General features: G+C 40.1%; 4 protein-coding genes across 10 annotated transcripts; 2 read left to right on the forward strand and 2 right to left on the reverse strand.

Annotated features, from left to right (window-relative positions):
* The first annotated feature begins 506 nt into the window (after positions 1-506).
* Daao1 (D-amino acid oxidase 1) lies at positions 507-3,361 on the forward strand. 3 transcript variants are annotated; one of them, XM_076421837.1, is made up of 8 exons: positions 515-646; positions 926-1,164; positions 1,306-1,549; positions 1,708-1,831; positions 1,910-2,055; positions 2,132-2,288; positions 2,520-2,801; positions 2,870-3,361. In XM_076421837.1, the coding sequence occupies exons 3-8, from the start codon at positions 1,365-1,367 to the stop codon at positions 2,981-2,983; spliced, it is 1,008 nt and encodes a 335-aa protein (XP_076277952.1). In that variant the 5' UTR covers positions 515-646; positions 926-1,164; positions 1,306-1,364; the 3' UTR covers positions 2,984-3,361. The 3 variants fall into 3 exon arrangements, with proteins under 3 accessions (XP_076277953.1, XP_076277952.1, XP_076277951.1); XM_076421836.1 differs by having other exon boundaries at positions 926-1,100; XM_076421838.1 differs by lacking the exon at positions 926-1,164 and having other exon boundaries at positions 507-646.
* On the reverse strand, positions 3,198-6,464 carry Mof (males absent on the first). 2 transcript variants are annotated; one of them, XM_076421829.1, is made up of 7 exons: positions 6,127-6,464; positions 5,309-5,568; positions 5,142-5,232; positions 4,931-5,058; positions 4,463-4,693; positions 4,139-4,383; positions 3,198-3,900 (listed from the first exon to the last, which is right to left on the reverse strand). In XM_076421829.1, the coding sequence occupies exons 1-7, from the start codon at positions 6,317-6,319 to the stop codon at positions 3,681-3,683; spliced, it is 1,368 nt and encodes a 455-aa protein (XP_076277944.1). In that variant the 5' UTR covers positions 6,320-6,464; the 3' UTR covers positions 3,198-3,680. The 2 variants fall into 2 exon arrangements, with proteins under 2 accessions (XP_076277944.1, XP_076277945.1); XM_076421830.1 differs by lacking the exon at positions 6,127-6,464 and adding an exon at positions 5,798-6,100.
* A 789-nt stretch (positions 6,465-7,253) lies between these two features.
* Positions 7,254-10,895, forward strand: Bor (ATPase family AAA domain containing bor). Its single transcript, XM_076421815.1, has 4 exons — positions 7,254-7,929; positions 8,342-8,816; positions 8,888-9,911; positions 10,031-10,895. Exons 1-4 carry the CDS (start codon positions 7,728-7,730, stop codon positions 10,163-10,165), a joined length of 1,836 nt encoding a protein of 611 aa, XP_076277930.1. The 5' UTR covers positions 7,254-7,727; the 3' UTR covers positions 10,166-10,895.
* Positions 10,896-11,030: 135 nt separating this feature from the next.
* Skp2 (S-phase kinase-associated protein 2) lies at positions 11,031-14,360 on the reverse strand. 4 transcript variants are annotated; one of them, XM_076421820.1, is made up of 6 exons: positions 14,266-14,360; positions 13,285-13,596; positions 12,924-13,203; positions 12,377-12,813; positions 12,171-12,298; positions 11,031-12,075 (listed from the first exon to the last, which is right to left on the reverse strand). In XM_076421820.1, exons 1-6 carry the CDS (start codon positions 14,343-14,345, stop codon positions 11,729-11,731), a joined length of 1,584 nt encoding a protein of 527 aa, XP_076277935.1. In that variant the 5' UTR covers positions 14,346-14,360; the 3' UTR covers positions 11,031-11,728. The 4 variants fall into 4 exon arrangements, with proteins under 4 accessions (XP_076277935.1, XP_076277933.1, XP_076277934.1 ...); XM_076421818.1 differs by having other exon boundaries at positions 14,144-14,283; XM_076421819.1 differs by lacking the exon at positions 14,266-14,360 and adding an exon at positions 13,860-14,137.
* Between the last annotated feature and the right edge of the window lie 2,021 nt (positions 14,361-16,381).

Genomic DNA, 16,381 nt, shown 5'->3' on the forward strand with positions numbered 1-16,381 from the left:
CGAATCATTGAGGTGGCCTTGATAGAAAGGCGTCGTAAAACAATTTGTTCCCAGCCCGAGACTTAAGGGAAACGATGTATTATTAGCGATAAAGATTCTCATAATTCTAGCTTCTTGTAAATAGCTTTACTCTTTGCGTTCGTCACCATTGAGAGACGAAGAGCTCGCACGCAACTAACTTGTCCATTGCGTCCAAGTCTCGACGAATTCACGTTTCGTTTCATATATTTTCGATACGAAGAAATTAACCAAAAAAATAAAGAGAGTGAGAAAAGGAGAGAGCGCGAGAGAACCGTGTACGACGGAAATTGTAAGCTAGACACAAGGTGTAATTTACAACGAGGGACTCGGACCTTTAAGACCGATTGTTAATAATAGAAATTACATCGTTAAAGATGTATGGTACACGCGAGAGGCGGATCTATCAATTGTATATTTTACTTCTATAGTTTTACCACGAACTGTCTTCAAGCTAGACGTATGTACTTCAGAGATGGGTCTTAATCAAATTGTTTCTCTTCTTTCTCCATTGACATGTTCATCGAATCTTTTTCTTTTTTTCCATTTAACTGAGAGTCCACAAATCAGTCTGTACATACGTGGACCGATAGAGTAGTACAAAATTTCGTATTAATCTACAAATAAGGTAAAATATTAAAGCTGAGCGGTCAGTCTAGTTGTTTGGAATTCTTATATTTCTTATTGTACATATTCTCGGCCGATCATTGTTTAGCGCAATCTTTCCGTTTTACTATGTGGATGTCTTTCTGCTTCATGCAAGATGATACATTTCTGCGCCTTCAATCAGAAAGACGTTTAACTGCCCGTTAATTATCTATAAATTCTCACGACTTTTTGAAAGGTGTCGATTTGTATTAAAAATAAATAATAATTCTTTTAATAAGCGTTATGTTTTATTCCAAAGCATGTATGTAGCACGACCGACTCTATCGCGATACCTCTCGATATATTAATATCTATATATAGAAGAAAGCTATATATATATCTTCGGAATAAAAGATAAGAACTCGCCAATACAATAAGCAATCTCGAAGCAAGTATTTGTTTTCAAGAGGAACGGACGAAGTATATTTAAAAAGGTACAATTACGACGAAGAAGATTTTAGTTGTTCTTTCAAATTTCATCTAGTTCATCCTAGCACGGTAGAAATTTTGTTGCTTACAATATATCTTACAATTTTGTTTGTTTAAGGAGATTTTAGCTTTTGGATACAAAGCATAATCTTATGTTATCTTTTGGCTGAGCATATCGAAACAACGGATACAAATACAATTTTGTTCTAGCAACGGCGATCAATATAAACGGATGCCAAAAGTGCATATAGAATCTCTGAAAACTCAAGATGAAGGTAGCCATTGTTGGAGGTGGAGTTGTTGGTTTAACAACAGCTTTACAACTTCAACGCGAGTTACGTAATGCTGAAATTACTGTTTTCGCGTCCGACTTCGAACATACCGTCAGCCATGTAGCTGCTGGAATATTTCGTGTGGGGTCATCCTATTCTGGACCAACTGAACAAATAACAAGGTACATAATTTAAATTATTATAAGAATTCTTATTAAAAACTTTCAGAGTTTTGTCTTATACCAAATTGAAATTACTCTTTGGGTCTATTATTGGAACCAACAGGATTTTTAATTTTCATGTTTCATTAAAAAAAATGTCAATTAAAATCCCCTCTTAGAGATTGGATAGAAAACTCGTATGAATATTACGATGACTTACGGAAATCGCACGAAGCGGCGAAAGCTGGAGTAATTAGCATTTCCGGTTACATGTTCGCCAATTCTTCACCAGGAACAGTTAAAGTAATCGCAATATTTAAAATCCTATGCAATTCCGACTATATCATTTGAGACAATTAATTAATTGTTTGTTGAAAATAGTCGCAATGGCTAGAAAAGGTGGTGCCAATATACAGAAACGTCTCGGAAGAAGAATTTCGATTAGTCGGAGGACGTTGGAAGTACGGATCGTTCCTAACAACTCTTCTTACCGATTGCAAACTGTACCTGCCGTGGGCTCGCAAAAAGTAAACGCATTTTCCTGTTAGATAACATGAGTGCTTAACGTAAATATTGCATATATTATATTCCTTATTCTTTCAGATTACAAGAAGGTGGAACCAAATTGACAGTAAAGAAACTGGATTCCTTCGATGAACTTATACCAGAGTGGAATCTAATTATGAATTGTACTGGTTTCGGTGCAAAATCATTGTGCAACGATAGACGACTTGTTTCTATGCGTGGTCAGGTGATTAAGGTACGATCATTTCAACACGTTTACTTTTTCCCATTAATACTCAGAGTTTGGGGATGTTTATTCTATGTCGGTGTAGTAATACATACAGGCGTAAACTGATAGAAAAGTAATGTAAATTGAAAAAAAAGAAGAACAATGGATTGGCTATTGTTACTGTAAAACGTATCTCCGACGCGTGAGTCATAAAGGGGCAGAAAAGTAACAATATGTAACATTCTAAAAATCTCTTAGGTAAAGGCACCATGGATGAAAACGTTCTTCTATGGAGAATTGGACACTTACATTATACCAGGCATTAATGCCGTTACCCTTGGTGGTTCAAGAAGCTACGATTCCGAGAACACAAAACTATGTCCTCACGAGTCGAAAGCTATCCGTGAACGATGTAACAAACTTATTCCAGCTCTAAAAAAGGCCACTGTCTTGCGCGAGGAAGTTGGTTTAAGACCACACAGAGAGAATAACGTCCGAGTTGAAGCTGAACACGTTACAAATGGACTCTCCAGAGCAATCGTTCGTTTTCAGTTTTCATTGAATTCATCGTGAGATTTCGTTCTCGTTAATCAAATTTGTGTTTACAGGTAGTACACAATTACGGACACGGTGGGTACGGAGTGTGCACCGCTCCTGGAACTGCTAAGTATGCAGTACAACTGGCGAAGGAACTACATAAATCCTCTGTCGCAAAATTGTAATCTCGAACTATTTAGGGTTTGACAACGATTCCGACAATAATATTCAAAGAAATTTGGATCTGATATCCAGTAACCCGAGCGAGACGAATTTATTTTGTCGAGTATAGAATTGAGTATTAAACACAGAAGCAGCTGTCAATTCATAAGTTTTGAACTTCCGGCATCGAACAGAAATAATCATATTTACTCAGGATTCGTCTGCAAGAAACCAATGTTCGTGAATATATGTGGTTTATTATTAACGAGTTTACAGGAGAAAATCGTTAATATGCGCTAATACTGCGTGGTATCATTGATGTTGATTCTCACGTGTAATACAATGCGTCTGTATTTCTATGAAATATTAATTAAAGGTGATTCCTTTCATTGGCAAAACAAATACATGGTATTTCACGGTGTCGTCTCATGTTTCTCTCATAATATGCTGCTAAACCAAAAAGCAGTTGTCGTCTCTACGCTCCCGAGGACGAACCAGCTCGACGTGATCGCCTGGTGTTGTCTTTCCAAGTAGACACCAAGATCCGCACGTGCAATGCATGCTCAGTGGTAATGCATCGAGGAGATGATGTTTAACAAACTCGAGAACATCCTTGCAAACTATCGTGTACAACTTCGTGTCAAGTGTTTGTTAAACGTGAATCGTTCAAATCATGAATCTCATAGTGGCGAAGACCATCGAATTTCCATTCACTTTCCGCTACTTCTTGCCGGACTTCACGTTCTTCCTAGGTGGTGCGCCCCATCGAAGTGCGCTGCTGTCCACCGTCAGCCTTGGTCTCTTGTACTGACTACTTTTAATGTGTTCCTCAACTAACTTCGGCGTTACACAGATCACGTGTTGTCCCTTCCAATACTTCACCATATTCATGCTTTGCAATGTTGATATAATGTCTGTTTGCGAAATACTCGTCATCTGGCTGTAAATTGCATTGATACAAATGAAGTAGGCTTAGCGTGCTTACTGTATTCTGATATTATACAAATACAGTCGTGCTGGGTTAGACGGTACAGCCGAATAATGTGATCAAATGATCCTCCAAACCAAATGAATCCTTCATCCTACCATTCGATAGATATTTCTTTACTTATCTGTAGGTATATCATGCAACATTTAACCGAGCATTACTGTATATTGCATCAACTTGATAATAAAACCTTAAATCTTTAATGCTGAGAGTGCCGCGAAAGTCTCTGAGAATCTCCAAGAGAATCCAACTCCAATAGCTTCTGTAAGACAGCTTCCCTAAATCACTTAACGGTTTCTCAGGACTTCCAACGGTTTGTTCTAATCTGCTCAGCTCGTAGCTGAAAGCAATTAGAAGTTTTCCATACCCTTGCCTCTGGAACGGCGGTAGGGTAAGAATGCACGCAACGTTGTTTCCATCGGGCGATTCTTTCTCCTAGAACAAATCGAAGACAATGAAATGTGAAATGAAAGTTGAGTATAAAATATAGAAATGGATATAAACTAATTTGTACCTTTGAGAAATAACCAACCAAGTGAGCCCCATGTTTGTCAACCTCGCAGAGAATATAGAAAAGAAACGGTTCTACATCGAAATACAGAGTCTTATGGTCTAGGAACAGCTTTGCCAACAGGCACAGGTTTTGACAATAAATTTTATGCTCTCTGCCATCGACTTCCCAAATGCTTAGCGTTCCTTTTCGATAGATTTCCTTTCCAACTGGTTGTCTGTGGGTACATTCACTCTAAAATAAAAGAAAGTTTGGATTTGTGTATTCAATGATATTTAATGAATCATTAAGGCCCGCCACGCATATCCGTTTTTATAACGTGCGGCGCCGCAACTACGGCTCAAACAAATGTGCAGCGCCTAATTGAATCCATAGTATTTCAGACCGCAATTCCGATACCGCACGGTCGCCGCACGTTAGAAAAACGAACGTGTGTGGCGGGCCTAACCGTTTTAAGAATTATACTCTTACCATATGATACCTGTACGTTTTTTCCAAACGCATATACTTTAAACAATACTCGCAAATCCACAGTTTCGGCTGCTTGCCATATTCCTCTGGATACGGACTAAAGTACCAAGTATCAATCTCATACTTTCCTGCAAATGAACTTTTGAAAATAATAAGACCCTTTTCACACATTAAGTGTAATCGCAGAAGGAGAAAGTAGATTGATCCTTACCAATTTGTATTTTGTCAATGTATTTAACTTTTGTAATTGCTTCATGCTCCTTCTCTAAAGCTGCTGTTGTCGGATCCATTTCTGCGTATGTCTAAAAAAGGAAGTAGTAATAACAAAATAGTACTGACAAAATAGACTACATATTATTATAATGAAGAAATAAATACCTTCTGAATGTGATTAATTTCATCGTGCCTTCTCTTCTGGTTTCTTGTGATTTTACGATCCGAAGAATCTGCCAATAGATCAGTAGTGGAATTTCTATCTCCGCTTTTCCAGCTTCTATCGCTCATGTCAAACCTGCTGGACATGATTCTGTCCCTCTGCACCCATTCGTCCAATCTTCTGTTGTGTCCCTCGTAATGTACATAATATTCATAATGGCTTTCACCTTCATTGTAACGTGTCTGTATTATCTCCGCAGGATCTGAACAACAATCAGAAACCTTTGCTACAATATGAAAACGCCCAGAACATTTCTATAGAATAATATAAAAAAGATAATATATGTATATACAATAAACCGTAATAAAAATAACGGAAAATTTTGACAAATAATTCAAGACACCAACACGCGATCGTTCCGTTTTTCTTTTCTGGTTACTTGTGTCTTACGAAAAACACCGAATATATTTAAATTAATTTTCACTCATTACGCATTTTCGTGTGCCCGATCCTCCGTGTGATATTTGATAAAATCCACGAACGAATAATACAGGGGAAAAAATAACGATGAACGTGCAGATGTGGTTACAGAGTCCCGATTAACAATGTCTGGTTAATTTCTGAAGTGATACTGACTTGCGATCGCGAGTGACATCATAATGTTTTGAAAACAAGTGCGGTTTATCGGAGCAAAGCCGGTAATACAAACAGAGACGCAAGACGCGAAAATCCAGTCGAATAATTCACGATAACACCGTAAGTTTCCGGTCGTACCGGCTGTGGTGAGATAATTAATATCACGTAATAATAATTTATTTACGCCAGGAATCGTCTGATCTACGGACGAGGTAGTGCTCTCCTATATCGAGAGGCAATTCCTCGAGGCTGTCCGCGTCATCGCCCGATCCCTTCCCGCCATTCGTCAACGTGTTCTCACGCTTTTCTTGCTTCACCATCGTATCCTTCGTTCCTCCGGTACAATTCTCTTTACTTCTCGGCTCCGGCTCGGCCATTTTACCAACGAAAAATCACTGGTCGGTAGGACGATATTCGCCACTGCGAAATGCCCGAAAATAGATGAACATTGCACTCGCTGATGCAACGCGACCGATACGGCCATGAAATTCTCCACGGCGTATAACATACACATCCATACACATGTATTACTGCATGTACAGAAAAGTAACTAGATCGTTGGAAGCGTACCAAAGCGTACTCATGGACATATACAGGGTGTCCCAGAACAAGTGTCGTTCCTTGAAATGGGAGGTTCCTGAGACCATTCTAAGAGACATTTTCCTTTGCACCAATGTCAACTGCGGCTTTGTTTAGGAGTTATTAACGAAAAACACGGACCAATCAGAGCGCGCCCTGGCCCGGCGCGCCAAGCCGCGCCGGCAAGCGAGTGTCGCGGTACGCCGTGACATCGCATCGCGACGGCGCGGCGGCCCAGGGCGCGCTCTGATTGGTCCGTGTTTTTCGTAAATATATATATTATGCAGGTTACAAAATGGTTTTTTATATATAAATTGATCACATTTACAACATTTTAAGGTAGTACTGCTAGTTTTACACAATTTACTAATTATTTACACAATTATTGCTAGACTACGGATCTTTATGCATTTACAAAAAAATTGAGTAGATGAAATTCAAATTCGTTGAAAAATTGAAAATGTCAATACATGATTTCTGCTCTATTACAATCATTCAGGGAAGAAATAACATTCAATTTAATTTCTATTTCTTGCCATCGATGTATTGCTACACAAATTTTACACGGAGCAAGTGTATGATGGCGTAGTGTCGGCGTCGGTCTGCCGTTTCAGCCATTTTGAAACTTATTTTGTGACGTCACACCGTCCTTTATCTTTTCCGAGCTGTACTCTCGGTTTTCCTATACACATACTATATATTCACTGTACATGAAATCATGCAACATTACAACATTGTTGAATTTCTTAAAATCTTTTACTGTTTTATATTTCGTCCAATCAATTTCTTCATAAATGCATAAAGATCCGCAGTACAACAAAGCAGATTTATCGACGGCGCATTCAATCAGAATTTTTGATTGAACGCAAACTCAAATGAACGTAATATATTTCGTTACCGTTTTCAACTATTCATCTTAATGTAATCCAGTGGCAGTGGGGATCGAAGAGAAATCGTTTTGGAGGACTTTTCAAGCATTCGCGCAAATTCGTTTCGGTACTCATTCATAGGAGGATGCGACGACGCGAGGAAAGAAATGTAGTCGGGTGACCACTCGTTTCGGTGTTCATGCATGTTCATGTTCATGTTGCCAATCATTGCCAATGCACGTGAGCGTGAGAGTTCCTCGTGGTGACTGCTTATAAAAAGGAGGAAAGACATTCGTTTTTTCGATCGGTAGCATTCTTTTCAGATAAGTCTAGCGCTATGTCGTGGCTTTTTGGATATCGTAACACCCAACCTCAAGACTTCTCACAATTTGTACAAGTTCCGCCGGCATCGGCTAATCCTGCTGGCGATGGCGATGGCTCCCGTCCACAAATTACAAAGTCTCAAATGGATGCTTACCGTTTCGATTCGAGCGCGCTGGAAAGAGCAGCCGCGGCTGCCAAGGAACTCGAAAGATCCAGTATGTACAACTGATTCCTTTAAATCTTCAGTTCGATCGAATCTCTCGTGCAAGGTTACGTAAGTTGAAAATTATTCGACGGGTTAGAATGTTCGTCCTCGTGGTTTTTCGGTGGCGCGATTCTTCGATTCGCGTTGCATTTACAATGTTTCTTCTTTACGAAAATTTGGCATTGTGGTAGAATAATGTTCAAGGCCGAACGAAATTTTGTTCTCCTTCGGAACAAGGTAGAATCTCTATATACAGTGACGTACGTATGTAGTGTGCGTACTCTCTGTGCCTCACAAGAAGTCTCCTGACAGAAATTATTGGCTAAAGTATGCAACGTCATTGGCTATGAGCGAGGACTTCTTGCGAAGCACAGAGAGTACGCGATACCATAAAGAATCTTCTAAAAATGTTCTTCTTTAAGGTCATGCCAAGGAAGCATTGGAATTGTCCAAACTACAAGAGTCGACCAAACAGGTTGAAATGCAAACGGAGCTAAAAAAATATGAAGCTAGCATAGAACAGATGAAAGGGGATCACAAGCGCATCGAAGGAGAAGAAAGGAGGAAAACTATGCAAGAGGAAACTAAGCAGCATCAGATGAGGGCTCAGTATCAAGATCAACTGGCGAGAAAACGATATGATGATCAACTGATCCAACAGCAAAGAATGAACGATGAGAATCTAAAGAGGCAGGAGGAGTCAGTCGCCAAACAGGAAGCGATGAGGAAAGCTACCATCGAGCATGAAATGAATTTGAGACACCAGAATGAAATGAGAAAATTAGAAGCAGAACTGAAAGCCAAAGCAAAAATCGACAGAGAAAATCAAGACTTGAATCTAGAACAGATCAGACTGAAAGCATCGGAAAAGAGAATCACAGTCTTGGAGTCCATAAAGTAAGTGAACAAGATATCCGATTACATTGCAACGATAGAAAACGTTAAAACGTGTATGTCGTATGTTTCAGAACTGCAGGTTCGGTACTGGGCTCCGGAGCGACAGCTCTTTTACAGGATTGGGATAAAATCATCGCCGCGGCTGGCGGACTATCGTTGCTAGCGTTCGGCGTGTACACTGCCAAAGGTTCGACGGGTGTAGCAGCAAAATATATCGAGTCTCGCTTGGGAAAACCATCCCTGGTCCGAGAGACTTCGAGATTCACAGTACTAGACACGCTGCGACATCCTGTCGAAGCAGCGAAAAGATTAAAAATTAAGCATACGGACGCATTATCCGGCGTTGTTCTAGCACCGAAACTAGAAGAAAGATTGCGTGATATTGCGATAGCTACGAAAAACACCAAGCAGAATCGTGGAATGTATCGAAATATATTGATGCACGGCCCACCTGGAACCGGTAAAACCATGTTCGCGAAGAAGTTGGCGGAACACTCCGGCATGGACTACGCGATCGTAACCGGCGGAGACCTGGCACCGTTGGGTCGAGACGGTGTCACCGCGATTCATAAAGTTTTCGATTGGGCGACAACCTCCAGAAGAGGTCTGCTACTGTTCATCGACGAGGCTGACGCGTTCTTGAGGAAACGTTCTAGCGAGTACATTTCCGAAGATCTGAGAGCGATGTTGAACGCTTTTCTGTACAGGACCGGCGAGCAAAGCAACAAATTCATGTTGGTTCTCGCTTCGAATACTCCGGAACAATTCGATTGGGCCGTCAACGACAGATTAGACGAGATGGTAGAATTCCGTTTGCCCGGACGGGATGAACGCGAACGTCTAGTTCGTCTCTACTTTGACAAATTTGTTCTCCAACCGGCGATCGAGGGCAACAAACGACTGAAAGTCGCGCAGTTCGATTACAGCGCGCTTTGTAGCAGATTGGCCGAGATGACCGAAGGAATGTCCGGAAGGGAAATGGCGAAATTGGGAGTCGCTTGGCAAGCGGCAGCGTACGCCTCCGAGGATGGAGTTCTCACCGAACAGATGGTTCTAGACAGGTGTTCAGAAGCCATCAAACAACACAAACAAAAGGTATTAAGCGTTTCATTCGGGTGCAATACAGTAGAATACATATATCTATGGTGTAACATATTGGCTGTATTTCGATTTTAGTTAAATTCGCACGATTAAACTCGTTCCCTTTCTTGCAGGTTCAATGGCAGAGCGAACAAGAAAGACAAGAATCAAAGTCCATCTATGCAAATGAAAAAGAACCAACGCAACCGGTAAAGCCGAAACCCGCGATCGAACCTGCAGCATCCGAACATTCGATCGCAACAGCTTAATCGATAAGCTGTACAGCTGCGCCATGCGAACACGAGCTGGCCATATTTTATTAAGGAACTAATTAGTACTAAGTGGAAATGAAAAAGGTACAAATCACGTTGTTGAGGAAACGAATTTAATTGTACAGTTCTCGTTTTCTAAGCAAACCGTTAGTGTACAAATACTGTAAAGGAATAGTGCATTTATTAGAAATGTGAATTTCTAGCCTAATTAAACTTTCATTCTTTCTCTCTCTCTCTTTTTCTCTAATGTATATGCATACATATTCGATCTTCGGTTACGATCGGTCACAGTCTGATGGAAAAAGAGGATGAAAGCGCAAAGAATTCGGGATTACATTTCCAAGACAAGCATCGATGTTTCGGCGTAAGTAAATTGCAGTGCGATTAATTGTTCCTCGTACTACCTACCATATTCAGAATAACAACGTTCGTAGATTTGGTATAGCGAAGTATCGGATTAATCGGAAAACGAGTTGTGATTTGTAATACATACTTTGGTAATACTTTGGTTTTGCATAGTTCTACTCCTACAGGTTTGTTTCTGAATGGTCATATACGTACATCCCAGTGTTTCTATAACGATATTTCAAACCCTTTTTATTGTATTCTCGAAAGGTTTAATAAATGTACAATTTTTGTTACTGTTATTTATTAAACGCTTTGATTTACTGTAACAGTTGGATAATAAAAGATCCACTGCTTGTGTATCCGAATATTCACGATCAAACGATTATAGATTTGACTTTTTACAATGTTACACTAGAGTTTCCTAGGAACACAATAGGTATAGTATTCCACAAAAAGACGCCCGCAATTACACACAGTGCCGCCAGAATCGACCAAAACTGGTGGATTTTTCTTCTCCTTTTCTCCTTCCACTATCCCATTCCAGCGCCATGAACATACTCCAATATCCCACACTAAACCGTAGACTGGTCACGGGGGTAAAATGTATTTCCCTGATCTGGCGGCACTGATTACACACCACTTTCTGTTGTAAAAAGCCTATACAACGTCAAACAAGCTTCGCGATTAAATTCAAAGTATTAATTACATTTTATATTCGGCCGAACATACTACATGTGTACATAATTCATTCTTCTCAAATGGTTTCTAATGAAAAAGCACGACAAGTTTTTGGCGTACGCCTAAACTTAAACCTTCACCGAACTGTACAAACGGAATCGTAGTATATGGAATATAGAACGACTAATTCGATTGGAATTGGAGTTATAGTATTAGGTATCGAGGTTCTATCACTTGAGCATACTTGTCCCTCCATCGCAATTACCTTGATCGATGCACGCGATCAATGACGAAGTATAATGTCTTCGACTTAAAAAAGGTATGACTAAAAAATATCGAAGGACTCGTTGATGTCTAATAAATTCATTTCAGTAGTACCGTAAAATCAGTCTCTTGATATAAAAAAAGACACTTTGCGAAGGCACAATATTACATATATTCTTCCAATTTCACTTTGGTTTTCACTTGTTCTTCGTCAGTGCGATGCATCTACGAACAAAATGTTGCCGTAGACTGTAGATGTGTGTAGACGTTTCAATCCCTAACACGGAGTCCCCATATACTCGTTCTACGGACGCCGACCGTCGGTCTCGCAACAGAACTATATAGGAACTTGTTCAGCTGAGTTTCGCCACACCCGAGTTGTAAATTTTTCAGTATTGGTTCCGACATTAAACCAAAAATATCCAAATACAACAAAGAGGGCATGTACGATAACTTTTGGTAGGTAGAGGGCGGTATGCCGTAGCACCGACTCAACGATAAATGTTCTATTTTGGTTAATTCTAATAAGTTACGAACGGTATTCATTGTGAGCATCGTACAATCGCTCAGATCTAATTCCACCAAATCTGGACAAGTTCTCACTAAATCTCTGACACCTGAAATAAACGAACAACGTAATTAGAAATTAAAGCCGTCAGGTGATATATCAAGAATATTCGGAATACGAATATTTATGGAAAATTCTATTTACTATCGTCGGTCATTGTTTTCCTGCATCCTGCTATATTTAAACGCGTAACAGACGGAGGTAGCGATCTACAAAGTAACGTCATCGATTCCGTATCTAAGCTGCACCAAGACATATTAACAGCGCTCAAACTGAAAATTGTCCATAAACGGATTAAACGGACTGAAAAATCGACGTCGGCGACGCGTCGACAAAATTGATTTCCTTACCGTTTAAGTTTCATTAGATCGTTGATACATTCGACGTCCATACCTTCGCACATCGTTAAATTCAATACTTCTAGATCACCGTTTTCACTAATAGCATTGCAACACGATTTGTTTATTGTACATTTTTCTAGTGATAATTTCTTCAAGTGTTTACACTTTGCTAAAAGCATAGCAAGTCCGTTTGCGGAAATTACGGCCATCGAGAGATCCAAATATTGTAATTTACTAATATATCCGTCGATGAGGAGTTCGCTGTTCTCGAGGAACACCGGATCCGCGATTTCTGCTTGAGCAAGGCGAAGTATTTGAACGCCTCGAGGTAGTATGTGTCCTAATGTACCTTCGCTCAGCACCTTACCACCTAAATCCAATCTACTCCACAATGCTTCGTCTCGAGCTATTTGGCACCACCGTTTACACACCAACATAGAGCGTACCTAAAACGATTCAACATCATGAACAATCGTAATTCTATATGGTATTACACCGTAATCTCACGTGGCTCGAGAAACCTGTACCGAAACTCTAGTAAAAGTAAAGACAGTACCAAACATTTTTTAGGAAGCCATTTCAGAATCATCAAAATCATTTCATCCGACAATTTGTTAAATTTATCTTCCCCAATGATAGAGAGCTTCTTTTTCCTTCTCGAGAGGTAGAATTGTTCGAGATTACTTCTTTCGGAAGACGCGTTTAAATTGTTTCTGCAGGAACTTTCTTTTGAGTCTACGAAATTGTCTATTTCTATTCTGGAAGAGTAACCGGATTCATTTCCCACAGTCGAGTAAGCAGCCGGTTTGTCCAATTCGTACAAATCTTGTTCTAATCTGAAAATGCATTTGGAAGTTTTATAATAATACATTACAAGACTTGGTTGTACGGTAAAATAAAATACAAAAGTCGCAGACCTGTCTGCCACGCCAGCTTTTAAATTGGAGTCTCTATACACATGTTGTTCCATTCGATAATTATTGACTGTCTCACAATGTTTATTGGCATGTGAACTGGTAGATGAAACAGAATGCCTCAGCGACTGAGACATTTTTACACTCTCGCAAGATACTTCATCTTCCAACATGCTAACACCCATATCTGCTAAGATTTCTGGTTCCACAAGTGTTCCATCACCAGAATATGACCATCTTTCGTTGCTTCTGGGTTGGTCGTTTAGAACAACGTTTAAATGATTGTTACAACTGTCATCTAAACGTAATCGCTTGCTAGAACATACACATAGATAACATAGAAGATTAGTCATAATGCACAATTATCTAACATACTCTGTATATATGTATATTATTAAATGCAATGAAACAACCTATCCCAACAGGGTTTTGAAGAAGATCCTTCCATCGCGAGCGTAAATACAGCGTGCAGAAAGAAAATTTCAACAATGTGCACACACAGGCGAGTCAAAAACAAACACGGTTATACAGAGGTCGGGGAAAGTGGTTCTAAAAAAGTATCATCAAAACATACTCACAAGCTATCGATAATAAAAGGACACGAAAGGTTCTCGCTTCTAATAAAAATCCAATTTTTCCGGAGACCGAAGCAAGTACTACGAAAAATTCTACTTGTAACGCGGCTTCTTTGGGAATTTTCATGTCATCCGACTCCGTGTATCTTTCGCCGACAAGAAATAGAAAACCGGCGAGGCTCGATACACGAGAAAGGATACACACCATTTTCGTTGAACGCATTCAAATAAAAATTCGAAGTAGACGCAAGCAACACTGACTGAGTGGTAAAGGTTCTTAACCTTACCTGTGCGCGCGACTATACACCTGCATCGGGTTGTGCAACAGGTAAGAGATTCGCGCCTCTGGTAATTACCATGAGTTTTGAGATTCTTTCGGAAGCGAGGAAAACCAGCCAAACGAATTTACCTTTCGGGTGGTGAAAATTCTTCGGAATTTTCCGGGCTATCCTCTGCGAGCCTCGTGCGCTCCACCACGCCGGAATTCATTTTTGGCGGAATCCGTCGCGATGCCCTTTTTTCAATCGTCAATGGTTGCACGCTCGGAAAACAATCGCTAGTGGCGACTTCCCATCGCTCGAACCGCATGCTTCGATTCGAGCATTCCCTCAGCCTCGATTCAGATTGGCTGGCGTTCCGAAGCTTCCGAAATGGCGGGAAACTAAGCGATTGAATATGTGCGCGCGCGCATCTGCTAAATAGCAGATGTGTTCGCCGCGAACACAATAAAATTTAGAGCTTCGGATCTTTATGCAAAATACAAAATATTTACGTTTATTTCAAGACACAGGAGCTAAATAAAAAATTTTTTCTTCTCATAATTATCTTGAACTAATACATACACTCTTGTCCTTAAATCTTTTTAATATGACCCCTGCTTTAAATTGTGCGTACCGATTTTTATCATAAATGCATAAAATCCGCAGCCTATAGAATTCGAGTATATGTATAGTATGAATTCGAAAACTTCGAGAGAGGGATATATGTTATTACTACCTATCGCCCGCGGCTTCGCTCGCACAGGACACCGTTTAATGCCCTCGGAAATTGATATTGTTTCTCCATAAAACCTTTTAACCCCTCATTCACCCCTATTTTAGAGTTTTAATTTTACGTCATGTCGCCATCTTAGATTTCAAAACCCCATTTCACCCCCTCAGGGGATCAATTTTTTAAAATGCCGAAATAGGTGTTTGATTAATTATATCAAAGAGCATTAAGACCAAGTTTCAAACAAATCCGACCACGAACAAAATATTCCTCATACAAACGTTGCAACCCCTTTTCACCCCCTTGGGGGTTGAATTTCGAAATATCCTTTCTTATTCCTTGTATAGATCACACAAAGGAAATCTCTTTGCAAAATTTCAGCTTTCTAGGTCCAATGCTTTAGCCTGGGCGTTGATCAGTGACTAATTGTAAGTGAAGAGTCAGCACTGCATTTCTATATGTATACAGATTAGGTATATGTTGTTAAAATTATATTCCAAATATATATATATACAAAATAAATGCACAAAATGAAACTTTGATATTTCATATCGTATTTTTATTCGTATCGAAAAAAACTGATCTCAACGCAGCGCTTCCAATGGACTGCGTTTTTGTTTGTTCGGTAATTCACATTTTCTCGCGTTAATGTTTCGCAACGCCGAGCCTTCGATCTTCAGCGTACAGTTTCATTTGAAAATGCACCAGATCCGACGTTTTTTTGTGAAAGTTGAATCGGGAATCCTTCGGTTGTATTCCTTGCTGGTGCCACCATCCGTACCTGCGCGAAACAAAGAGGAGCTGTTCTCGATCGCTCAAACACGTTTGAAACAAAAATGTGTCTACGCTTGCTTGATTGTTTGGTTGCGTGGGTGTCACAGCTTTGTTAATGTGCTAACAAAATTGTACCGTAATTTAATAGCACGCCTACAATTACGCGTATGCATACGCGAAGATGTAATGTAAAAATAGGATTACGTGTGACTGGTAAGAGTAAGTCGATAAGGGTAACAATTAGTATCCGTGGAGGGTTTTCTCTTGCCAGATGTAATTTCGTCGATAGCGTCGCTCTCGTCCAGATCGTTTGCGTTCTCGCATTCCCTCGAGTAGAATTTCGGCGCGATCGAATCACCTGCAACGTTTCACGGGTTACAAATAATGGAACGTTCTCTTCTCTCGATTTGCGAAAGGAATGAAACGAAAACTTGTGTGCGTACTATTCATTCTGAGAGTGCGTACGCTCGATTTACCGAGAAGCTGATCCTTGGAGAAGCAAAGTTTGAACGGTGGTTTTTCCGGTATTCTCCTTATTGTCGGCGAGTCGGATTCGTGAGAACTGGTATGATCCATGGGATCTTCACCCAGAAACCATATGCACGGACACGTATTCTGTCGTGTTTCTTCGGAGTCGTACCGTTTCCGAGACGGTATTGTTGTCTGGTAAACACGTCACACGAGTCGACCGAAACAAGCGTCAACACGGAGATACCTAGGGCATATTTGATCAATATTTTCCGACCATGCCAGAAATAAAT

The sequence above is a fragment of the Lasioglossum baleicum genome, chromosome 4 (assembly GCF_051020765.1).
Source record: "Lasioglossum baleicum chromosome 4, iyLasBale1, whole genome shotgun sequence".
NCBI classification, from domain to species: Eukaryota; Metazoa; Arthropoda; class Insecta; order Hymenoptera; family Halictidae; genus Lasioglossum; species Lasioglossum baleicum.